The sequence below is a fragment of the Dermacentor silvarum genome, chromosome 5, assembly GCF_013339745.2.
Source record: "Dermacentor silvarum isolate Dsil-2018 chromosome 5, BIME_Dsil_1.4, whole genome shotgun sequence".
Classification (NCBI taxonomy): Eukaryota; Metazoa; Arthropoda; class Arachnida; order Ixodida; family Ixodidae; genus Dermacentor; species Dermacentor silvarum.
The window spans coordinates 6,797,240-6,824,488 of NC_051158.1; the positions used below are offsets into that span (position 1 = coordinate 6,797,240).

At 45.3% G+C, this 27,249-nt stretch overlaps 1 protein-coding gene across 1 annotated transcript in view; it reads left to right on the forward strand.

Moving 5' to 3' along the window:
• Nucleotides 1–26,018, forward strand: part of LOC119452732 (nucleolin-like) — a 180,002-nt gene extending 153,984 nt beyond the window's left edge. The window contains exons 3-4 of the mRNA XM_049667323.1: nt 19,545–19,755; nt 22,446–26,018. Coding sequence (XP_049523280.1) covers nt 19,545–19,755; nt 22,446–22,617 — 383 coding nt within the window. The 3' untranslated portion in view covers nt 22,618–26,018. The remainder of the gene's footprint in view (nt 1–19,544; nt 19,756–22,445) is intronic.
• The last annotated feature ends 1,231 nt before the right edge of the window (nt 26,019–27,249 follow it).

Consider the following 27,249-nt stretch of genomic DNA (forward strand, 5'->3'; position numbering starts at 1 on the left):
AAAGAAAGAAAAGAAAAGAAAAGAAAGGAATAAGACAACGAAGACAAGTTCGCCCCGTCTGATGCCGTGTACACTTCGTTCATCTCGCATGTGCGCTGCCACTTCGCGGCTCGCCCTGTCGCGCCATCCATTCCCGGCCGTCCAATCAGAGCCCGGCACCGAAGATGAGGCGCGTTTCAGTTTGTTTATTCTTCCCCGACTTCCTTCTTCTTTTACATTCTTTGATTCGCTTAGCCGCGCGTTCCACTTCGTCCCGTTCGCCAGATTGGTGGCAGTGCCGCTGCACTCCGATTGCCAGCGCCTGCGACCGACGTGGCCTGATGGGAAAGGAGGAGTGGCAGCTCGTACGGAGAGAACGAGCGCCCCCTGGGAGGAGGCGCGGTGGGTGCCGAGGATGACGCAGTGGGAGGGATGGCGTTTCTCGTGAACGGGATAGGGCTAGGCTAGGAGAAGCGGCGGCGGTGGCCCGCATACGCGGGATATTCGTTTGTTTTGGGGGCTGCGCGCCAGCTTAGCAGTATGTAGGGCGCACGCCGGAGTATGTGGCTCGGTGGCCTTCTGACGACTGATCACGTGGTCCCGCGTTTGAATTCTTGCCGGCTGCGTTGGCCGTATTCTGAGAGGCGTGGATTGTAGAGGGGAAAAAAAGAAAGAGAAAGTGACCGTGCACGCAGAATTTTGGTGTACACTAAAGGATCATGCTTGGTAAAAGATCATCTTGAGCTCCTCACTGCTGCATCTCTAATAGCCCAGGTGTAGCTTTGGACCTTTGAACGCAGTCAGTCAGTCAGTCAGTCAGTCAGTCAGTCAGTCAGTCAGTCAGTCAGTCAGTCAGTCAGTCAGTTGGTCATTCAATGGACCAATCAGTCAAAAAATCAATCTATCAGTCAATCAATTTATTGATCGATGGATTGAACGATCAATCAGTCAATCAAACGAACCTTCAATCAATAACAACTGATTAAAAATGATTATTCAGTATAACGAACCACCACGGAGAAGCAATCGTTTGCTCGACCAGACAATAATCTACTGCGTTTGATCACTGCTCGTGTCGATTTTATTGAGTAAACCTCGGTCGGGATGAGGTAACCATTCCACTCGAATTCCTTCATGCGCATCGTCAGTGGTCCGAGCTGCATGCGTTATCACCAGGACCGGCTTGTAGGAAGCGGTGGGTGATAAGAAAGTCACGGAATCGAACAAAAAAGAATCGCTACATTATACCGGCCCAGACGCGCACAAGAACGGAATACGCAGTCGCGCTGAGGAGGTATACGGGCCACGCTGAGACTAACGCCGAAGGAGGACAGGCGAAGTTTCTCCCACTTGGGTTGTCGCCGGGTTTGTCTCAGCGCCCGTTTTTAGTCGGGTTCACAGCATCTCCTGTCACCAAGCAGCCCAAAAATCTGCTCTGTTGACCGAAAAAGCTCCGATAGGACATTTATGTCAGTTGTTCTCGAGCATTCTTTCGTCAGGTGGTGCAGTGCCTTTCACGATTTCACTACTGCGAAAGTTCTAAAGGATTTCCGCTTACGACCAGCAAGTAAGCAACGTGGCCGGATTATTTTGCTTCCTCCAATGCTCCCACCAATCAACGATATTGACACGTATAGATGTGTATCTTTTACCGGTGGCCGCTTTCCACCGCCTAACAAATGTTAAACGTTATAGCTCGGCGCAGGACGCGCATGCATTGGAAGCGTCTCGAACGTTATCGATGCTTCTATCCGTCGTCTGTGGTCACCGACTCTCATGTAATCGACTGTATGAGCGACGCGAATTGTGTAGAACTTTCTGGGAGACACGCCGGCACCAGGGATTAATCTGGGGCGCGATCTTGTACGCGTTCCAAAATGGAACGGAGGCGTTCCGTTCCATCGAGCCGCACACGATTGGTCAATTTGAACGTCGCGGTTGAAATTGACCAATCGTGTGCGGCTCGATGGAACGGAACGCCTCCGTTCCATTTTGGAACGCGTACAAGATCGCGCCCCTGGAAACTTCGATGACTCACGTATAAAAGCCGACGCGTTTCGCCGCTGATCAGCTTTCGACGATCGCCGACTGTGTTCGCCGCTATCGTTGTGCTTTGAGTGTATATATATATATATATATATATATATATATATATATATATATATATATATATATATATATTAGCGTTCTTTTGTGGGCACAGGTTCGCCCAATAAAGAATCAGTTTCGTCATACACAGTTTTACGACTGTTCTCTTCACTGTCACTACCACGTGACGATGGCAACTGGCAAAGCTGGTGTCGGGATATTTCGCATGCAATTAGTGTGCACATTTGCACAGTTGCTAAATCTCACAGGTGATACGAAGAAAAATAGCAGTTTTTCGTCGCTTTGTTAGAAGACATTCGTGCTTGTACATCTCACTGCTTTGTCTCGTCTGCTTGATTTCCAGAGTGAATACAAACCCGTTGGTTGCTTAGTGGCTATGGTGTTGGGCTGCTAAGCACGAGGTCGCGGGATCGAATCCCGGCCACGGCGGCCGCATTTCGATGGGGGCGAAATGCGAAAACATCCGTGTACTTAGATTTAGATGCACGTTAAAGAACCCAAGGTGGTCCAAAATATTCCCGAGTCCCCCACTACGGCGTGCCTCATAATCAGATCGTGGTTTTTGCACGTAAAAACCCATAATTCTTTTTTCAATAGCGAATACTAATTACCGGCAATTGTGTTCGCCATCATCACGGTATCGCAAATATCGCTCAATGCGAGGCTGTCACGATGCTAGGCAAGCACGTGGAATCAAGAGAGCGTTGAAATTCGGGACACATTCAAGGTTTTGTGATCTTCATTAGGCAGAGGGTGGGCCTTATATGCCTGACACAAAAGCATGCGATGACGCCAGTATGTGACTTCAATGAGGAAGGTAAACACAGATTTATCTTGCTAGTCGCGCATATACCAAGCCAAAACCGTCGTTCACATCGATTTTTATAAATTTTTCGGAACGTCGGCCTTTTGGCCTCGAAGAAGCATCCGGTTTCTTATTTTACCTTAATCTATGATCGCGAATTCGTTCGCCGTCCTTTCGCAATTATTACCACCACGCAGCCTGTAAAATTTGTATAGCACTTTATGTTTTTATTTGTACTCTTTACTCCCACTTGTTCTTTTTTTTTTTTAACACGAAAGTGTTTTATGCCGGGGTCCACCAAGACTTCACTGACGTATTTCCGTCACGGAAATACGTCACACGAACATACACGAACATAATACAAAGAAAGAAACCAGAAGAAAAAGTTCCACAAACATGCAAAATTTGGAAATCGAACCCACGACCTCTCGGTCCGCGACGATAGATCGCCGAGCGTTTAACCCATTGCGCCACAAACGCATTTGCAGACAGCTACACAGACGCGCCTTATATATCTAACACTCCTCCGTGTACCCGCGCTCTTGCTCGGGGCGGTGCCGCCGCCTACGAGCAGAAAAGAGAAGTACTGCATTATGACACTAACGCGCACCGACAGTGAACGCTTCGGTGGTCTCAGCACTACGACGCCTCGATGCCAGCATTCGAAGGGACGCTGGCATCAAGAAGCACTACCAACGCCACCTAGGTGGCGTTCACCGTACTCAGCACAGCGGAGCGTGGCCTCCGCAATTAGCTCTGAAAATGTTTCTGAAGTTGATCGCGGAGGCTGCAATTACGACGCGCTGTACGCGCTGATTTGACTCGGTGACGATTTAGTTACTTTTTTGCATAGTGCGGTTTGTGGGCATTGTCCAAGGTCTTGTCATATAAAACAAAAATTTCAAAACGAGTCATATGGTAGGGATGTTTAACGGGGTTAATGGGTTTGATTTCAAGAGATATTTTTTTCCAGAGGAATGATAAAACAAGCGGAGTTAGGTACATACAAAAAAAAAGAAAAGAAAATATGACTGCTGTTCCATCAACTACTGATTTGCTTCCAAAAGAGACAACATATGTGTACATCAAAACTGCCAGTAAAATCTGTGCAGACGCTTCACATATGCCATAAGGTCAGAACACGCTGCCAAATTTCAATTTCCTTTTTATTACGATAGCAATTATGTGCATACTACAGGCGCATTTCTGCCGTCGCCATGAGGTTCCGCATAAGGTCCAACGGCGATAAAATCCTCGCCGCGCGCCGTACGCTGCATGTGCGAGTGAAAGCGGGGAAGAAGCGCGCCGTCTTGCGTCGCACACAACGCTCCGGGGGGAGAGTAGGGATGGGTGTGGGGGGGGGGGGGGGGGGCGCTTTACTCCGGACGGCCGCGAAAACACCGGACCAGCCAGTCAAAAAATCAATCGATCTGTCAATCAATTGATTGATCGATGGATTGAACGATCGCATTACGTGCCGTGAGGCGGTGCGCCTCACTGCACGTAATGCAACCTAATATCACTTAATAGAAGGACGCGAAATGTAGCGCGCGCCTTCGCGGGGCTACGAAACATACCTCTGTCGGTCACCGTGTTTCCATATCGAGACACCCGTCGAGGTGGCTTAGCGGCTATGGATTTGCGCTGCTAAGCATGAGGTCACGGGATCGAATACCGGCCACGGCAGCCGCATTTAGATGGGGGCGATATGCAAATGTATTGGGGCCACGGTACAGATCCACGGGTGGCCCAAATTAATCCGGAGCCGACGGCGAGCCTCGTAAGCATATCGTGGTTCTGGCACGTAAAGCTCCAAAATTTCGTTTTAATTTTTATGAAGACGCAACATGCTTTTGAACGTTCCGACTAGTGGCGACAAGATTAGAAACCGTGAACACAGCGCGGATTGTGAACGTAACCGTCTGTCATCCAAAAACAATGTCATAAGTCACCTTAGCGCATAGAATAATCTAATGGTAAGCTAAGATGTGCACTACCAGCTTTTACGATAATTTTAATTAGTTTCTCTGTATCACTACTGCTAATTAGTGCTCTTTCTTGCATTGAAAGCCTTCGATTCAATATAACCAGCGCATCTACTTGAGACAACTATTACAGTTATTTTCAATATACTATAGCACGTGGTCAATATCCAATATTCAATTGCTTTTCAATAGGTCAATATACGCAATAAGTGTTTTTTAAATTTATAATGACTGCCCTGAGGGGACTTAAATATTCATGCTATAGGTCCCAACTTTCCTTTTTCTGCAGAGTTTGAGCCATATTTCCAGAAAAAGATACAAATTTGGAGGCCTTTAGAACACTCAAAAGAGAGACAGAAAACAAGAGGTGAAAGGCAGATAGGTTAACCAGATTAAGTATCCGGTTCTGCGCTTAGGGATGGGATAAGGGAAGAATAGATAAGAAAATGAGAGAAGATAAAGAAGATCAACGCATCAGTTAGCAAATTCTACTACTTTTTCAATGAGTCCCGTTCTCAATTATCATTACTGACTCAAGGGGGATATTGCACTCGGTTAAATCCCCGCAAAAAATAAAAACTTCGCTTTCTTTTAAACCTTGTTTCATGTTAGCTGGGACATCAGGTATGTCCGGTCTCGTGAAATCTCATCAGCCCCGAACACTCTCGTTGTTCACGGCCAGCTATAGCCTGGGGTTCGTGAAAGCAACGTGGCTTTCAAGCTCTCTCTGCCGAACAATGCCTAATGAAGCCGCTGAGTTATTCGTAGTCCTAATAATTAGCGCACCGGCAGCGTTAACGAAATCCCCAAATCGTGGCCCCGTTGTGTGCGGGCCGATAGAGAAAGAAAAAAACAAACAAAACAAAACACAACAAACATGGGCGTTCGTTAGGGCCTAACGACGTTGCGCGGACTCTGTATCCACGCTATACAGAACGGTCGACTGGGGGCTAGACCCGGGGTTCGGGCAGCCGGTGTTTGCATAGAACGAAGCCAATCCACAAGCCCCTTGTTGCCATCGCCCGACTATATATATATACATACAGAGCTGCGCTCGCGCAAAACAACCCGGTCGTCGTCACCTCTTAATCCCCACGAGAATGCGCCACGAGCGGTGGCTAACGGAGGAAGCTTTTTCTCTATCAATTTAATCTCTAATTTTTTCTCTTTAGTTTTCTTTTCTCGCGCTGAACAGTGCTACATCGAGTACGCACTTGCACATTCTCCTGATCACGACCTCCATTTAACGCCGGCTCTTGTATGCAACTCCCCCACCCACCCCAAACACCCAATGTACTCCTTCCGCCGCAATCGCTCGTGTCGTGAACGTGAATTAACCCTTGCGTCTCGCGTAATGCAATCCCTAATAGTGTGCAGTGTGAAAAAAAAATAACGGTAGAAAAAAAAGCAAGAAAAAAAAAAAAGCACGCTGTAGTCACAGTCACCGAAAATTGAGCCGCCATTTAGGGGTGGTCGTAAGATTGTCGAGATGACGTCATCATACGAGAAGCTGAATCCGCAAGCGTAATCGATTTGAAAAGGCTGATAAAGAGGCTTTTGCGAAAGATAAATGACCTCGATGCGCTGTTCGAGCTGGATTTGAGACGACCTTGGGTCACCATTTGTGTTTGCAGCGATGACTATATATAAAACTGGGAATACCTTTCGGAAAAGCATTTTGTAGATGGTTTTGCGACTGAAACTTGCAGTTGGAATTCTGATCTCTTTTTCTAACCGTTACGGATTAATGACGTAAGTTCTGCTACTCGGACGTCATCGGTGCACGCGGCCAAATCGGAAAGTCTCGTTGCAAATTACAGGAGAGTCATCTTAAGCTCGGCTGTCACCACTGAGAGCCGAGTAATCTATTAGGAGTTTTTCAAGGCAGCTCTGGTGGTGCTAAACGAATGAGGCTGTAGTTTCGGGCTTCGATAAAGGCATCTGTTCCCGCTTTATTCTGTATTCAACTAACCTTGACAACAAGTATGCGTAGCCTAAGAGGAATTGTGAGCGAAAGTACGTATGGTGAACTAATGGAAAAGGAATACGGTCAAACGTCGACTTAACGAAAGGAGATTGTATGAAAATTGCTATTTACATAGCGAAGGGCTTTTGATTCCCCGACGCATAATAATGGAACCTAATGCCTTGAAAACCTCGAAGCCACGAAGCGAACTCAGCATCTCGACCAATCTAACAGTCTTGAAAAGAGGATAGGGGGGGGGGGGGGGGGGGGGAGAGGTCAAATATGGGAAAAGTATAGCTTATTTGGGTTTCAGTTAACCGGAAGGTTTACCTCATGAGCTCCTTTTTATATACACGAGAACGGAGAAATGATTGTGTTCGTCATCCAACGCATCAAATTACATGATGATTATTGGATTTCAAATAAAGAGTTAGAATCTACCGACGGCTGGCTGCAGATTGTTATTTCTTTATTTAAGGCTGTCAATTTTCTTTTTCACAAGCATTGTTGAATATTAAAAAAAAAGAAATAAGCTAAATTACCCAGTTTTTAACTCTGTAACTCAGTAATAAACAACGATATTACACTTCGGCACACTTGCGTTGCATAAGACATCCAAAGCCACACTGGTGGTTTGGACACCGCTCGGAAATGAACCACTGGTTTGCGAGCAGGATATTTTTCTAAACCGTCTGAAGCGCTGCAAAATTCGACGTAGGCCGTAAAAGTATATATGAAACCCGCCCTCGTTAGGTGCTCTAACAGGTGAACATTTACGGAACTGCGACATCTGTTTCTGTTGCAAAGTTCCGACAATGGAAACTTCGTGCTTCAAAATTTTTTCAGCATAATGCTCTTTGGGAAGTTTTGTAAAACGTATCAGATACTAAATAAAGGTTGTTAGGAAAAGTTAATAATTAAAGAGAGCTTCCCTTTCGTCAGTGAACTTCGCCATTGGCGGACAACCTTCGCTAATGATATCTGCAGCATCGGGATTGGCTAAACTATCCGCTTAAGAAAAAAACACTAGCGTAAGAGATTTTTCAAAGTAGGAACTTGGCTTCATACAGTCACTACCATTATACTATCTTTCAAATGCAAGAAACTTCATTGAAATCGGTCAAGCGGTTGTTTCGCGACAGCAATTCTCCGTTTCACTTGTACTTGAATGAGATAATTGAAATTCGCCAAGTGGTATAGCTTATTCTTATCGTGACGGACGCCATTGACCTGTCGTGAAGGTTTCCGGCTTACACGAAGGAACACGAGTGGCGCTATCAAAGGGCTCACCGTTTACAATAATTGCGTATAGAGGCTAAAATTACTTCTTTTTGCTTTTGAAGTATTACAATTTTATTCGCGTGAGCTTTTCGAGTGTTCCCGGCTTAACGAAGTTCTAAAAATTAAATCATGGGGTTTGAAGTGCCAGAACCACGATCTCTTAATGAGGCACGCCGTATTTTGGGACTCCGGATTATGTTGGACCACCTGGGGTTCTTTAACGTGCACATAAATCTAAGTACATGGGTCTTTTCGCATTTTGCCCCCATCGAAATGCGGCCTACTTCACGAAATAGTTATGGGGTCTATGTACTTCAGCAATTTTAATTATAATTTTAAATGCGAATGGCATTCTTATCCTACTTCAGCAACTTTCTATCTATCTATCTATCTATCTATCTATCTATCTATCTATCTATCTATCTATCTATCTATCTATCTATCTATCTATCTATCTATCTATCTATCTATCTATCTATCTATCTATCTATCTATCTATCTATCTATCTATCTATCTATCTATCTATCTATCTATCTATCTATCTATCTATCTATCTATCTATCTATCTGTCTAATCTTGCCACGCTTTCTTGATCGTTGTGGGGTAGGTGTGGTTCTGTAATTCACAAATTACGCGTGTAAACGTAAACTGAAAGAGCTGACGCCAGCTTTGACGACGCCAGTTGAAATAAGTATAACACGCACACGCGCACGCACACGCGCACGCACACGCACACGCGCACGCACGCACACACACACAACACAACACACACACACACACACACACACACACACACACACACACACACACACACACACACACACACACACACACACACACACACACACACACACACACACACACACGCACACACGCACACACGCACACACACACACACAAACGCTGGTACAAAATTTTGCGGGCGTCCTGGAGCTAGAAAAACTGCTTTTATTCGCAGAAGAGACGCTTGACCCTAGCGGACGTGCTTCGACTACCTCCCTTGGTTAGCTGCTCTGTCCTGGACTTCGGAGAGCGTGTGTTGATCTTTGAGCTTCCGGTGTATGCGTTTATATCGCCATCGCCGTCTTTGCTTCCTGGTGTACTCCTCGGGAACGTGCTTTGGAGGATTGGAGGAGAGGTTTTGTCGAGCGATGCGAATTTCTTTATTTCTTCTGTCCCCAGTTGGCCTCCGCTCGCCCTCCCCCCTTTGTTGTACCGCTTCACGTTTCTTCGCCAAGTTCTTGCGCGCTGGTCACTTCCTTCCTTTTCGCCTTTGCCGGGCGGCTGTCACTTCCGGTCCACGACGGAAGTGACGTGGCCTTTTTCTTTCTCCCGAACTTGCTTGACTGTACTCGAAGTGTTGTACATCCGTCATGAAGTGTAACCAACCATCTTCGCGTCCGTCACAACGAAAGGAAACGTTGAAAAGGATTGGAGACCTTGGAGAAGAGGAAGAAGAAAAACGAGAGAAAAAAGAAATGTTAATTAGCCTCATCTATTTATCATCGCGCCTGACAGCCTCTCGTATTTCGTCAACACATCGTTCTTGTTCTCTTACTAAATTTTTTATATTTTTTTTCGTTCTGCGCTCAGCCTGAACAGAGAATATCCTTTCTTGAAACGCCTACACTTCGGCGCCTCACATGTAAGGGTACTTGAGCGCAGAATGGCTCTAGCTTACTAGGAGTAAATATAAACTGCTGAATTCGGAACGGCTAGTAAGCGGTGGTAGGCAGAATGGAAAGAAGCCGGCAAGCAAACCGCAATCTCTCATTTCTTGCTGCTGAATGTCACGTCTGCCGGCGCCAGCTTGTCCTGTACTGTGTTCTTTACTCAAGCAGTTCAGAACCACATTTTCGCACATCACACGTATAAAAGGGTGATTGCTTTTTAGTGAAAACCGACTTGGCGAAAAAATCTACCATGGTAAACGACGCAGTTCTACCACATCGGCTAAATCACTTATAGAGACTTGAATTATTTGCAAATTGAAGAGTGATGTTGGCTAATTAATAAACTTTCTCTGATTAACTTTCGAGCAATTCACTCTGATGCTCCCTGCCCTACTTGTGTAATTGAAAGCGAACAATATTGAAGTCTTCGTAATTTTGTGGTAATTCGGTGCTTAGGACCACTTATGAGAAACGTGAGCTCGAAACCTGTGACGACATGTGCCGATGTCGGATTTGACACTTATCAGCGCTCTATTCTTCCGCAATGTTCGTTTTGTTGTTGAAAGACGACAACAAGCTGCATGTTGTTGAAAACGACAACAGCGACTCGAGACTGACGTAAGATGGTGCTGTCAGCGATTGCGACGACGTCGTTGAGCAATAATCCTCAACTGTTACATGCAATCATCTATGCGTACAGATCAAGAATCGGGTGGTGGCAGTAAAGTTAAAGATAAATTGCAACAAAATTTGCGACCGCGTAAGACGCCTAGTTCAAAATAGCGCAGATGTCTCTCAGCCTCTGTGCAAAATTTTGGATTTGAACTATACGAGTGAATGTAGCGCAAAATAATTTAGAGGAGCTATTTAAAGGCTATTGACGGCTCTTCAAGTGAGATGCCGCTAGTTTTTGACCTTTAAGATACAGAATCATTCAATGGTAAGAGTAAATATGCGGAAACTCACTCTGTCAAATATTTCCTCACAAAGCAATATTTTGATATTCCTTGTGTTTTGCTGCTTGCCAGTGACTCAGTGGCTCTGCCAAACTGGTTAGCGCAAATTTCTTGCAAAGGAAGTCACCGACATTCGTACATACTTTAAAGAAATTGAAATAAATTCAATTGTGTCTAAAGAAACCTACCACATACCCAGGAATCTCGTTCATTGCCCCTTCGGCTATCTTTCAAACTTCACCACAGTGCACCAGCTTAACTCAATGGAGAGCATTTTCAAAAAAAAAAAAAAAAAAAAAAAGAAACAAGAGCGCTATTTCATAGCGGCCACCCAAATCTCAAGAACATTCAGTTATCAGCGTCGAGAGGGTAGGTGCATTCTAATAACGTGCGTATTTACGGCCTTTAGTCGTAACGCCTTTGCTGCGTTGTCGCAGAATTTGGGTCCGTATTTTGTTATATAACGCGGGAGGGAAGTCACAAATAAGTGCCCCAAATACGAACGTTATTAAAAGGGCGTATCATCCCACGTTGCTAACTGAAAGATGTAGAAATTCGGGAAGCCTCCTGAAATATTTTAGAAATGAAGGCTATTGAGCTGCATTGGTGCATTGCGGCGAAGTTCGACAGATCGGCGCAGGGGCAATGTGCAAAGTTTGATGGGTATGGAAAGCAATAGCTCGCAGGTAAGACATTCCTTCGCAGCCAAACTGAGAATTTTCTCATCACTGTTCTCACTGTTGTGGTGATTGTTGGACATCCTTCAGTTACAGCTTAGTTTCAGTTTGCTCAGCATTCTTTTTCACACAATGGTACGTTTAAATACAAACGTCCAATATTCATACACAATGATAGTGCTTACACACACATACACACACACACAAAAAAACGTAAATGAAACTAAACAGTGAAAAAGACACTAGGACAGGAATTAAAAGCTGCTGGAACAGCAGCTTTACGAAATTCTCGACACTGGTATTTTAGAGCTGTTTATCGGTGAATAGTGAGAGGGAAAATACGTGTTCACGTATAGAAGAAAAGTGAACATCAGCAAATGGTGAAATAAAGCACACGTGCATAAAAAATAAAGTTGAAGTTCAGCGCCTGACCTATCGTAAGTCTTTACTTCCTGTTAGCGCAACCCCTAACGTATTCCTCAGATCTCAACCTGCTCGCCCAGCAACAAGTTGTAGTCAATAAAAAAAAGAAAGAAATGGGTTGCCTCTATGCGACAATCGGGAAAGATCTCACGAAAGAAAGAAATGGGCATGGGCCTACAAACGCTGACGACACGCACCTAGGGGTCCAAAAAACGTTTTCGGTTTTCGCGAGGTGATGGAAAAGCCCGCGTCCATCGCGCTAAGCTCACGAATCTCTCTCCCGCGCTGCCCCACTCGAAATCGTTGCTACCATTCGTCCGTTCTCCAGTTTTGTTTGCATCGCAGGGAATTCGATCGGAGTTAATTTTTTTAATTTTTTTTGTATACCTTCCTGTGTATCGTCCCGGTGCTGTTTTGTCCGATGTGGCGGGCGCGTAAAGGCTCGAGAGCTTATATTTCTCGAAAACACGAGAAAAAAAAACAAGATATGAAAGGAAGAAGCCACAACAATCGCTGGGAATATTTTTGGGTGGAGACGGCAGAAAATTATTTTCCGTTGCGAGAACTGATACGCGGAATCCGCTTGCAATAGAGAGGGTCAATCTCTTTATTTTGTTGTTACATTTATGCTTCTTTCTTCACTTCAGATCAACCATTTTTCTTTATTTTATTTATTCATTCTTTTTCCTTTATTTCGTTCGTTCAATTGATTGTTTCATTCTTTCTTTTCTTCTTTCATTCATGCGGTATTTATTTCTTTTGTAGAAAACACGCCACGGAGGATTTGAAGGACTAGAAAAAAAAATTCATATGGCAGAGAACTTAGAGGCGGCCGATGGGAGGAGGGAAGTTGTTTGTGTTATGAACTTCATAGGATGCCAACACAAACCGTACGGCACGTGGCCGACCTTCTTCCACCATTTTGAATTCCCTTCTCTCTTTCTCTCTCTCTCTCTCTTTATAATTGCTAGGCGCATTGTCGGCGAACGCGCACCTGGAACTGTCGTTTGCAACTTGACACCACGTCGAAGCAGGCTGACTAATCTGTGCGACACGGAATGCACTGAAGCCGAATCCTTCTTATACCAGGTTGGAAGACAAATTAAATCGAGAAACTACGCTTTGAAAATCGCTACAGGGGGCCCTTTTGTTCACAGCCATCTGTCGCTACTAGCGGGGTGCCGTTGCCAGAAGTGCGTCGCGCAGACTACATTCGTGGTTCGATCAAATATTGATAGATCGAGTTGTGGCGCGGGCAGCAGGGCTTCAACTTCGGAACTCCGCAATGCGTCTGGTCAGATGCAAACAATATTGTGTGTATTAATAAAAAATGCGGATACTCCTCTTATTCTCGTTCATTGCAGAGAGAGAGAGCCTCGATCTGGGTAGCCGCGGGGTCTCTTATGTTGTCCCTAATACGACTTGACGGCGAAAGCCCAAGTGCCGATGCCTTAAAGACTGACCCGCTTAATTCTCTTAGTCTAATTCGCTTAGTCATCCCCCTTACACATCCTCTTAATTCGCTTACTCACAGAAGAAGGTGCCGACGGTGACCCGCACACCATCAAAATTGTCGCGTGAGCGTTTGCACGTAGATAAGACCTACGATTTATATCGCATGTAGATAAGAGCAAATTTATGGCGTGGCACAAGAATGGCACACCTATGGTTATTATGTCGACAGGCCCAAATATTTTGGACTATTGTTGCGTGGAATGCTCAGCTAAGCAATTTCCTGATATAACAATGGCCAAGAGCTTCGAAACAAGCTCCTGTATGTGTTATCTCCAAGTATTGTCCTGTCACTTCTGTTATCCTCGTCATCAATGCGCCATGTCTGCTGTCCGTTTTGTGAAAATCATGAGCTTTTGCGGCCTCAAATCTTCCGGATCACCTTGTGATAAGGAGGCTGTAAGCTGTAAAGCGTAGCGCAGAACTGACCGAAAAGAAAAAGAGAGCATCTACCTATTCGCTCGCAATATCCCTGCAAAATTACGAGGGTCCAAGCTATTGCAATTTTCGCTGCGCGGTAGGCAGACCTATCCCTGTGACTTTCCTAGCCTTGCACACGGCACACGCGATGTTTATTGCGATGGTAGCGGCTGTCTTATTTTTCGTGCATTCTATCAGTACAATTTACGTGACTCACGAAACTCTGCGCATTCCGCAGCTCATTGAAACCAGTAGATTTAGGTGATGTAGGCCAACTCCTGTAAAACATGGGAAATATCAGGGACTTCCAAGAAACCTCTTCCACATACTGCTAGTTTTTTTCAAACCTAAATACAAAATCTGCTGCAACGCGATGCAGGCCCCTTAAAGGAAACATATCTCCTGAAACCACAGCGGTGGCACACCAAAAGGTGCTACGCAAACAACGTTTCGAATGCGGTAAGCAAACACAGAGTAACACTTTTTGCAATGTACGCCCCAACGATTTACCCTGCAACAAACGCTCCGCGCTGCATAAGGGCTATGTTTTGGAGCGGGGAATATAAACAAGCCTACGTTTTACGTAGAGGAAGGCGTGCATAGGACGTTTTGCAGACGTGTTTGTGAGACATCTTAGAAACGTCTTACATACGTCTAATGAACACCATTGACACCTTACACATTCACATACACGATTTCGCGCGTAAATATTGCGCCATAGACGCTAAACAAGAAAGTAGGATGAAAAAAAAAACAAAGAATAGGTTCCGTGAACTGAACCGATATACGAAGAGGCTACCTTACAAAAGGAAGCGATGTTTCTAACAGGAAAACAAACTGTTGTGTATTTAAACGAGTCTGCGGATTCTGGAGCACATGCCTTTCTATATACGATGCCAGTTCCAATGTGGTGCGGCTCGCACTGTGCATCTTTACGAACTTAGTTCGTGGTACGAACTACCAATTGCTCTTCCATGTACGCAGCGTTGAGCTTGCGTAGTTCTTGCCACAGCTTGCGGAAGGTACAGGATGCTGGTAAAGTCGATAAAGGAACTGCTTGCTGAGGACTTACGAGCATAGATTACGGTTGCTACGAACTTTCGGAGAAGAAGACTTGCGAAACCATTGTCTTTCTGTAGGGTGGATGTCTAGGTGGATGTTTATATCCCTGGAGGAGCAGCGGCTTACTGTTGCAACGGCTTTCTAAAGTGAAGATTTTATTGCCTTCTATTCCATGGTTTTGCCCGGGCGGGTCGTCGGTCAAGTTCTCGCCGACTGGATTCGCAATCACTTAAAAAAAAATTAAGCGCGTCCGGCGGCAGGATTTGGAGATTAGGAGCCCCCACTTAAATTCACGGAAATGGAGATATTGTATTGCTCGCCATACTTTGCGCCGAATTTGATGAGAATCGTTGTATTTATACCTACTAAAATTTAGCGACTGTAGACAGCAGGTATTTTTTTTTCATTTTTACCACGAAGTCTTTAACAAATAATATGGAAAATTTTATTATCTTCCGAAATTAAAGCATGGACAACGGATAATGAGCAACGCTAAAATCAAATTTGTGATTTCGGGTAAAATCCTTAGGTGCATTTTTTGAAGATACCATGACCTGGCATAGCCAGATAGCTTTTTTTACAGATAAGCTTTCACAAATCCCTGGAATCCTTCATTGCTTAAATTACCTCTCTTGCTCTGTTATATGTAATATATAAATCGCTTTCTCTTGAGCAATTTAAATTATTATTGTCTTGTCTGGGGTACGACTCCTGAAACTACATAATATCAGCAGATTGCACATACCGCAAAAGAAGACAATTCGTGCTATTAGTAACAAGCCATATCATTTTCCTTCAGCGTCTTTATTCATTGAACTTAAGACTCCGAAAGTGAAGACTCCTTTATAGCGTCGTATAGTACTTGCGTACAAGAATGAGCAGAAAAGGAGATTAAACTACATTACTTGTATGACTTACTTGAAGCACAAAGCTCTCTACAATACAATAAATCAAGAGCACTGGCACGTACCAAAATCGCGCACTAACTACGGGTCGCGAAAGTTGCAGTCCAGGCTACCTATGTCGCTAAGTGATCTTATTCTTAATGAAATTAATACTTCGTCTTGTTTACCTCTTTATATTCTTGCTTTGTTCTCTCGTATGTGAGTTCTCTCGTATGTGTGTGTAACTATTATCCAAGACTGGGAAGAGCATTAAGATGTACATTTTTTTATTAATTATGCACATTCTCTTGTTTTTTCTCACCTGTGATGTTTACGTATGATATGTGCTGGAATTGTGAACGATTAGAAAAACTGTTTCCGCTCTGCTGGTATTTTTGTTTTCGGGGATTGGGGCTGGTGCAAGCTGCAGTGCACAGCGTCTTTTCCCCCACTTTCCCCCTGCAATACTGTTTTTTTTATTGCGATAGCAATTATATGGACACTTCAACCGGATTTCTGCCGTCGGCGTCGCCGTCGTCGTCGCCGTCGCCGTGAGGTTCCCTATAGATAAAATCTTCGCCGCGCGCCGTATGCCCGAGCGGAAGCGTGCGGGGACGCGCACTATCACGGAGAGCGAACGCACTCAATCTCCCACGCGCAAGCAAGGAAGCAGGAAGCCAGCGCCGGAGGGAGCAAGGGGGGGGGGGGGGGGCGCACTTCTCTGCCAACAACCGCGCTCGCTCGCACCGTCTCTTATCTCCACACGGCTCTGACCTTTATGCGCCGTGCATTCGCCGCTCAGTTTCCGTTGAAGCGATAGACCGCACGTACCTTCTCCCGCTGCGGCGTATGCTTGCTGCCAGCGTTTTGACAGTCGTCTGCTGTCATTCAGTGTGATCTCTTCATGTTTGTGCGCGCTCACACCACGCTTGTTCATTCAGTTCGTAATAGTCGGGCCACATTTTCCAACGCACGCTACACATGCAATGCTGCCCGGATCGGCAGTGCAGCGCTACAGGTGTGTCCCTTCGCACGCGCTGCCCACGGGAAGCGCTTCTCATCAACACCACCGTTTCACACGCGCCTTCTCGTGGTCATCGAGTCTCTCTTCATGTCGGTCTACTTACGCCGCAGCACACCTGCTTACTTAATCAGCTCATGTTTACTACAATTCATATTGCTACCAAAGCCGCTCACCTTACTTCGTATGACATTGCTGTGTTGCTATCGCAGTCATTGCTTCGCCCTTAGGGCGAAACTGTGACATTTTTTTAATGCGGAAGCATTCATTGGCGAGTACCCCAGACCCGTCACGTGAAAAGTGTAATGCCTTGTATCTGCACGAGAATGCACAATTTGCCATGTTAAGGCACTTAATCAGTATAATAGCGCAAATGTAGATGATTGGAAGCCTTATAAGCGATACGGAACAATTTAAACAAAAAAAATTATCACAGAGAACCCATAGGAATACATAGGGCTCCATAGAAAATACATTGGGAAGCTTATAGTAAGGGTGGGCCAACTGAAATTTGGGGGTGCATCTACTTGAAATTTGGGGTTGGATCAACTTGAAATTCGTTGGTGGGCAACTCGAACTGTGGGGGTGGGCCAACTCGAAATGTGGGGTGCGCCAACTCGAAATGTGGGGGTGAGCAACTTGAAATGTGGGGCTTGGCCAACTGAAATATGGGGTGGACGAGCGTAAATTTGGGGGTGCGCCAACACAAATTTGGGAGTGGGCCAACTGAAACTTGGGGTACAATTACGCATACTTAGATAACTCCAGTGTAGTTTCTGCATTCTTTGTTTTGTGTAAATAAAGCACACCGTACTGAGTTTGCAACTGATAACTCTGCAATACAAAGCAATTTTACGGCAACTGTTGCGGCTGTATTATTATTATTTATTATTTGATTTGTAAACATATACACAGGAAAGAGAAAGCGAGAAGCAAGGCTGGCAACTGCCACCAGAAGGGGCACAACGCCCGCCTACTTTTCAGAAAGGAGGAGACAAACATAGAAATGAAAGAGAAGGAGGGGAGGAAAGAAAGAGCGAGATGACAAATCTCAAAGAATAAAGTACAACATACGGTAGGGCCCGTCCCTGCAGGTCAGCTGTAAAGCGAACGAAATTGATGCACTCTGCACAGCTCTCAAATATGCCACTAATTTGTAAATTGTACTTTTGTGGAACCTTCGTAAACATTCCAGCCATCTCACACAGCTGTTAACTTCCATATCTATTTTGTCCACTTTATATGCTATAAAAGGTGTAGTTTACAGAACTGTGACGTGTATTATTTGGTGTGAACTACACTGGGAATGAAATTCGAAACAGGCTTGACTGACTGATGAATGTCTAAGCCGATTAACTTTGGCCATGGAGCACTAAGGAAAGCCCAGATGGTTCCGGTGAAGCACGGACTTTGATCTCGAGCACAGCGACAGACCAATACCACACCTTATTCTTCACTGCAAATGACTCAATCAATCAATCAATCAATCAATCAATCAATCAATCAATCAATCAATCAATCAACATTTCCTGATCTATTCATGCTCAGCTTTGTGCAGATACTCCTTATACAAATTGCTTAAAGGGCGAAATTTGAATGACTGTAGCATAAGTGAGCAGATAAATGAATAAACGAGTCATTAAGATAATCATTCATCAATAAATGATTATTTCCAGATCTCTGTGTGGTTGGATCATTGAAAATTTTGCTCCTTATACAAATAACTTCGTTGGAAAAACTTTAAGGTTCAGTGATTGATGAATGAATGAATGAATGAATGAATGAATGAATGAAAGAAGGAAGGAAGCAATTAGTCAAATAATTCATGTATCACTACATCATCATCAGCAGCAGCAACAGCAGCAGCAGCGTATATATGTCCTCTGCAGGACGAAGGCTGGGTTCCCCAATTACCCCTGTATTGTGCTAGCTGGTTCATCAGCCTTCATCAACCCACCTAGTTTTGTCCCCTCTTCGACAGCGCTTCCCTTCTCTTGGTATGCATTCTGTAACTCCAATAGCCCACCGGTTATACATCCTACACATTACATGGCCTGCCCAGCTACATGTTTTCCTTTTAATGTCAACTAGAATATCGGCTATCCCCGTTTGCTTTCTGATCTACAACGCTCTCTTCCTGTCCCTTAATGTTAGGCCTAAAATTTTTCATTCCATCCGAATTCATCGCTATTTGTGCGGTCCTTGACTTGTTCTCGAGCTTCTTTGTTAATCTCCAAGTTTCTGCCCCATATGTTAGGACCGGTAAAATGAAATGATTGTACACTTTTCATTCTCAATGACGGTGGTAAGCTCCCCGTCAGGATTTCGCGATTCCTGCCGTATGCACTCCAACCCAATTTTATTCTTCTGTAAATTTCTTTCTAATGATCAGGGTTCCGTGTGAGTAACAGGCCTAGATAAACCTATTCCTTTACAGACTTTAGAGGCTGACTAGTAATCCTGAATTCTCGCTCCCTTGCGAGGCTATTGAACATTATCTTTGTCTTCTGCATATTCATCTTCAACCCAATTCCTACACTTTCTGGATTTAGGTCCTCAATCATTTGTTGCAATTCGTCCCCATTGTTGCTGAATCGGACAATGTCATCTGCAAACCGAAGGTTGCTGAGTTATTCGCCGCTGATCCTCACTCCTAAGTCTTCCCAGTCTGAGAGCTTGAATAATTCTTCTGAGCATGCAGCATCCATTATTCAATCAATAATCCTAACAGTGTCTTGATCTGGCCTGTCTCCTTTTTTTTTTCTTTCTCTCTTTCTGGCGTGCGAGCAGAGTACGAGGACGAGGACGAGTGCCTGACGTGCACCGTGTGCGAGCGCTCTTTCTCGTCGGGTCGTCGCCTGTCCCAGCACCAGCAGCGCAAGCGCCACTTCGGCTGTCCCGTGTGCGAGGCCCTGTTCCCTTCCCTGCTGGCCCTCGAGCAGCACAGGGAGTCCCTGGAACACTGGTCGGACGACGAAGAGAGGCAGCTCTCCCGACCCAAGTGAGCTGCACTAACATAGCTGATAGCCTACGGACGTATTCTGCGATGATCCGCTTCGGCGATACAATCCCGCCAAGCGAAGACGCAACTAATGACGGGAAACAAAAAAGAGTCAGGAAAAAAAAAAAGAGCGTCGCTCCTTCCTGTCCTGAATCTGTTTTTTCGGCATCAGAGTGGCGTTGATTGGTTCGAAAGCCGCGCCGACGGTTAGCTTCCATAATAGTATATATATATATATATATATATATATATATATATATATATATATATATATATATATATATATATATATATATACATACATATATGCTGTGCTTGGAATAACGTTGCGTCATATCCGGGGCAGACGCTGCAGCAGTGTAGGAAGTCACGTGACGTAATTGTCGGAACGGCTCGAAATTCTGCCCCATGTCGCCCGCGAATACACGCAAAACTGCCGCGCAACTGGCCGCTCGAGCAACTTTGCGTGGATTCGCGGGCTTCTTTCACGCTCGGAAAAACGCTTGCATGTCACACGTATTGAGCAACAGAAGGCTGTATTGGGAGTTTTTCATGATGCTCTGTAACTTTGTCATTGGCACTTTTCATCTAATTAGAATATTTGAGAAGTGAAATAATTAATTACCACAAATTATGTGATTAGTCGGAGTGCAAAAAGTAATCAGAGTATCTCCAAGCGACGGAAAACGTCGCTACCTTAGTTCTGTCCAGATACGTAGGATTTCCATATTTTTAAATCTCGGTGCATGATAGTTGGAACACCCTGTATACTTCGAAATACCGCTGCCTAATAATAATCATCTAATCATCGTGAAATTCTAGGGTCACTGAATTGTATCCTTGCGCATAGACGAGTGGTACAAGGTATTGGCGCATACATCTCAGTCAGTGTAATCTAAGCAGCCCAATAGCTTTTCGGAACGGTTATTAGAAATGTTGCGAACAAATAAAGTGACATACTCATCGTGCATTCGACCTTACAACAATGCAGTTTTTATAATGCTACGAGAAAAGTTGCTAGCGGCGCATATTATTGGAATGAATTGATTGATTGACTAGTGTGAAGTAGCATAAACTGCCAGAACGTGCTGCTGCGGGCTGTTTCTCTCTTTTTATATTGACTGTGAAGCACGTTTGCGAGAAGTGCTCATTAGCGGAACGTTACGTTTTTCTAGCACGTAGTGTTATCATCCTTTGATAATTTAAACATTTATTGTTAGTGAACAATAGTAGTAAGTATTTACAATGTCATTGATCTAAATAAAGGATACGGTACCAGCCATCTCTCATGATCCTAACATGTTCCGTTTTATTCGGTAAATTGCAGTCAATAACTGCTAATCAGACTTTTGCACCGCCCTAACGTCACGTACCAAATTTGTCTCTCCACGAAGGGTAGGTCTTTTCATCAATATAACAATTGCCTGTTCCGACGTAGCATTGCAAGTTACAACGGAGAAATTAACCTTGTAAAAGAACTTTCAAAGCAAAAGGCATTTTGTACTGCATTGAAGATGTCCAAAGTACAGACTGTATTTTTGTTTTCTTGTTGACAAAGAAGCCGTTTCGTCATGACACATTTCTTTTTTAAATACGCACTTCAAGAAGTGCGTATTTAGCTCTAAACGGGTTAGAGAGAAAACATTTCTCGTTGGTGAAGGTCTTGGGACCATGGCCTCAGATATCACAGCTGTACAAGGCCACACGAGCGCCACTGTGACTTCTGAGGGCTACCGGACTGAGCGACCATCTGTGATACAGAGCAGTTAACTTTCACTACGTCAGGAAATAAAAAAAATGCAATTCTGGTATTTTACGTAGCAAAACCCCAACGTGATTATGAGGCGCGCCATAAAACTGGTTTTGGCGCGTAAAACCCCAGAAAGAAGAAGAGGCGCGCCATAATGGGGTAATCAGGATAAATTTTGATCACCAATGGATCTTTAACGTGCATCCAATGCACGGCACATGGGCGATTTTGCATTTCGCCCCCATCGAAATGCGGCCGTCGCGGCCGGGATCTGATCCCGCGGCCTCGTGTTTTAGCAGCGCAACACCATAACCGCAAAGCCACCGCAATGGGCGATGACGCTGGTTAGAGATAAAGTTAGAGAGCCAGACAGATATATAGACAGACAGACAGACAGACAGACAGACAGACAGACAGACAGACAGACAGACAGACAGACAGACAGACAGACAGACAGACAGACAGACAGACAGACAGACAGACAGTGAATCCCAAGAAAGAGCGGTGCATTACCCTAAGGATGCTAGTCACAAAAAAGAAAAAGAAAGGAAAACAAGCACACACAGTGTATAATTGCCCTCGGTATTTTGCACAATGCTACCTTGAACCCAAATTCAGCGGCAAAGCGGGAACGACTACTGTTATCAGTGGGACCGGCAATGCAGCTGCGCATGCGCTGCCAACGTCTATTGGGAATTGTAGCTGCTAAAATTTATCACCACAGAGAACAGGGTTCACAGAAAGGATGAAAATTGAAGTGAAGGAACCATTTTTGTTTCGCCACTCTGTACGTTTATCATGAATAACTTCATAGATATTGACACTCGGGTGATCTCGTAAACTTTTCGTTTTTTCTTTTTTTTTTCTTCTTTTACCAGCGCATCCATCTTGTCGATGGAATGTCAAATATAGAAATTTCGCCCCCACATCTTGTTCGTAGGGCACCCGCAAAGCGGCAGCACCGTGGTGGTCGGACCTGCGACGTCGACCTAGACGACGATGACCTGGAAGACGAAGAGGACGACGAAGACGAGGAGTCGTCCGACGAAGACACCGACTCGGACGGTCTCGAGCCGGGACCGAAGTCGCAGGAGCTCGAACGGCTCTTGTGACTGCTGCGGGCGGGCGCCGCCCCTCCAGCAGTCGCAAGGGACGGCGCCAGGCGGCGCTGCTGCTGCGGCACTGACGTCACCCGCTACTGAAACTCGCAGACGCACGGCAGGCGACAACGGCGACGACGAAGCGGCAACGCAGTAGCCAATGCCGAGACCCTTGTCCCCATGACGGCACTAGCAGACGACACTAGCAGACGACACCCGTGTGTTCCAGTTCAAATACCGTCGTTTGCAAGCTATGAGTAGCTGAACTTTCCACTATGTCGTACTTAAGTAACAATGGTGTTTCAACGGGTGGGAGCTTTTGCGCTTGTGGAAGTTTGGACTGGTTGAATGAAAACAAAAAAAAAAAGATATTTTTGTTTCTAGGTTCTGTGCTCTTTGAATGCCTAAAAATTTGACTGTGGCATAATGAAAAGAACAGAGCCCCTAGTCGCTCCATGCGACAGGTACGAATGCTTTTGTGACAGAAATAAGCATTTGTGCCGAAGTGTCGCGCAGAACGGCTTCCTCGTAGAAAACTATGTGCGATACCACATGTAGTGAGATTAAACGCCTTGCCAGGCAGGTTGAGGCAGAAAGGAGGTGGCGTATGCAAGAACATTGTAATCATCCACGGCGTCAACGGTGTGAGATCACACCGTGTGCTTCCAACGTGAAAAATCACGCTTCGAAAAACTTCCAAAAGACACGTGTCTTGCGTAAAACAACAGTGTACTTGAACAACATAGTATAATGTATCGAAACCAAACATTGTGAAGGTTCAACAGCTGTTGGCTCACGCTTTCTTGCAGGAGGTGACACCATTTCCTCTTATAACTGTAAAAGACGAGAGCCGTTGTCGTTATCCGGTATTCCCCGAGTGCGATGAACAAATCGCGCGTTGCTAGTGATCCATCAGCAGAGCTGAGGGGTTAGAAATTTAGTAAAGTAAAGCTTTTCTATATAGACCAGATTTCGCAGCGTTTCTAGGGGCCAGCTGCATCTTACCTGGGTCTGCGGGAACTGTCGGAAAGAACAAAAGGAGAACCGCGATAACGCTCAGCCTGTTCTTATCGCACGCTTGCCGCCTGTGCTCCTTCGTCATGGCTTTGTCGTCAGCTGCCCCGTCATCGAATTGTCAGCCCAGCGCGGGGTTCTTCGATAGCTGGTGACTGGGGTCGAGATTAAGTGCGCTTTCACTAAACAGGTGTGCGAGAGCAACATATTCTGCTCTGTAGACAAGACCCTGCTATCGGCAGCCTGTTCTGCTGGGCTGCCGATTTGAAGACGGGGCAGCCGACGACAACGCCCATGGAGAGCGACCACTAAAGGTGAGTAGGCGTTAAGAACAGGCTGAGATTTGTTATTGCGAAAGCATTGTATATTCCATGAGGCAGAAAAGCCGACGTTGTCCTCAACGAGTGTTACCAAAGATCATCGTCAGCGTGGATTAAGGTGGATTAAGGTTGGTACAAACTTGAGCAAGGTGGATTAAGACGGGTTAAGATAGAATAAAGTGGATTAAGGCTGGTACAAGTTAAGGCAAGGTGGTTTAAGGTGGATTAAGGTAGAGTTGTGAAGGACACATGACAATGTAGGGCATCACGTATCCTAGACGTGACCAATTAATTAGAGAAGTCATAATGCTTTCGCATTCAAATCACGTAAGGATACTCAAGTGACTGTTAATTTCTTTTGATTGCTCCTTTGTTCTATCGGCCGGTTCCCGCAGTTCCCGGCGAAAAAGATGACTGTCGCCTAGAAGGGCTACAAAGTGTGGTCGATAGGCAACTTGTGCTGAAACTTTGGCAATGTTGATAGCAACGTCAGACGGCCCATGCGTAGCGAGTGGTGGAAGAAAAATGGGAGGGACGCAATTAACGTTCGCCACGGCATCTTCGATCACGTATCCCAATGCAACGGCATCCCAGATCTGAAAAATGTCCAAGTGCGCATGTTTCGTACGACTCACCATGCTTGCGATTGAGATTAGGAGCGCGAACATTCCCGAGCAAGACATTACCTAGTCCGTAACGTTCAGACCGACAATCTGGCATGAATGCTTGTCGTTTTCAATGTCGTCGCGTTTTTTTCCGCGTCTCTAGCGGCCGGTGTCGCCGACGCTGGGGTGATAAACGAGAGCGACGGTGTGCACTCTGGCAGGTGGGATCGGGCCTATTTATATACTTCGGTTCACCCAGAATCGGTTAAGGATTTCTAGCCTCTAAATGAAGTCATCGGTTTGGCCACGAGCCGACATTCATACTTATCTCATTCAGCCGTTATCAACCATTATCGTTAATCGCACGGATGTCACACTTCTTTATTTGGCCATTTATTCAACCAGTCGAACTTCGCAAAAGCTTGCCGTTTCGAGGAGCATAGTGCAGTCTGGAGTGCCTATCGTTAACAGAAAACCTTGACCTGCTTCTGGAGATGAAATGAACACGCGCGCCTAATGGCGCTGCTGTGGCTTTCAAGATGACGTACTCTACACATCGCCTCTTCAGTCGGCGAAAGACGTTGTAACCAAGATGGTCGGTAGCTTTTCCCCAAACCTCTGTGCCCTGCCACATGCCTTGTCGGGAAAGATAACTCGTCGACCCGTATCTAGGGCTCGAATAATGCGTTGCAGTCGACGCCCTTCTGTTTATCGATCGTATGCATCAGAACGTATGCTTATGTATCTCTTGTGATGTGATCGTCAACAAAACTTTAGGTGAAAGTTTCGGATCACCAGTAGATCTCCCCTCAGCACAGTGGTACCACACGCCTTGCTAAAACAAAAATAAAAAAATCGCCTACTGGTATCTGATACACGAGGACGGTGTTTCACGTGAGCAAATGCCTCTATACTTCTTGTGACGTCATCTGCTACACAGTTTTGATAGGATCATTATTTCCAACGGGCGCCCGCGCGACAAGCGCTTCGGTGAGAAAGCTACGCTGCTCACCATGAGCGTGTGACTGTAGTATGAAAAAAAAAAAAACTTTGTTGGAAGCAAGTGCGATTTCTGCTGTTTTCTGATTGCCTGTTGCAAGACATTTGAGGCTATATCCCTCATGTGACGTCAAATGTAACAGACTGTCCAGAGAGAAAACAAGTCCAGTTTGAACGTACTACCCAACAGTTATACACGTAATTGCGCGACGGTAGTCAGAAAACGGTGTTTACGCCAATTACCCGTGGCTAAACAAGAAATAATTAAGCGTTTATTGACTATGTAATCCATGTAGTGAGGAACGTCTTCCAGCAAAGCACTAGATATCCAACAAGATACTGTTCACATATTTTTGCTGCACCGCTATTATTGTGTCTGCACTGACCATTTCTTGAAGCACCTCTGCGAGCTAGCTCGACTGGCTTGCTCAATTCTGGCTGTCGACATTAATCCAATACAAGACGGCAGAGTCCGTAAATTGGTCATCGCGCCTTTGAGTCACCATGCAGGCTGGGTAATATACACCGCAGAGCTAGCGTCTGACATGCCTTTTTGTAGTGTGGTAAACGCTCAAGTCTTGACCGTACGACTTACTTAGGCCAACTTAGAATGTACACCCGGCCGAAAAATATTACGGACCATGAAGTCTGAGAAAAAGCTGAATATCCCCACAGCATCACAACGCAGCCTGTTATTTGCATTTCGGGCCTCGACTAGAATATGCGAACAACATTGTCGTATGCAGTTGTACTGTCTACTGCTAAAGGCTGCTCGGGAATTGAACGTTTTCTGAGATCCCCAAGTGCGTAAACTTTAGTGGCCGGGTGTAATACCCGAGTAGTTACCGAGGAAGCATATGCGCCGTGAGTTGGCACATTCTTGTGTCAGAAAAATTCAGTCGGCGTCGTTATCGGCTGTTCAGGAATCCGAAAGACCGTTACCTAATGTGATACGCGTAGATTTGTACCAGGCTTGGCATGGGACTCTGCGAGAAGATCCTTTCTCAAAACCTTGTACAGGCCCATTGAGACTCTGCTACCGTGGAATGCTACGGGTCAGATTTTCACAACTTCTAGCTGCGGCATTGTCAACTTCCGGCACCGAAGCGGGAAGCGCAATTTGAATGGCTCTGTATTTCCTCGTGGTTCTGCGCGCTAGTCGCACTACAGCGCGTAATGGTAACGCGATGACTAAAACTGCGCCGTCATTCGTCTAGGACTTCGACTATCGCGGAATTAGTCGCTCAGCTGTCGAAGCGTAAGGATGGAGTGTAGCATACGTTGTATTTCGCGTACGTTGTATTTCGAGTGCTGGGCTGTAATTTGATTCGCTTAAACTTCCTTCTCTTGCCTTCAGGCGGCTCTGTGGCTTTGCAAATGGATCATGATGAACGAAACGTTGCGTCTTAAGTACAACAATCCACGATCAACGTACATGTTCGCAGTCTTAACACTTTCGTGCGCGCTTAGAAAAAAAAATCAGAAAAAAAACATGATTGCTCTAAAATGCAGGCCGATAAAGGCAGGTAAAGCGTAACAATATACCGATAGGAATGCATAAGGCCGCAAGTGCGAATATTAGACAAATCCATGTACTTCACGCATGGGTGGAGGTACTCAATTAGGAAGAAGCATTACGACCCGCCACCAGCCTTCGAAAGGTCCGTGGCGTTGTTACCTCCGCATTTTCTCTCTCTCTTAAAAAG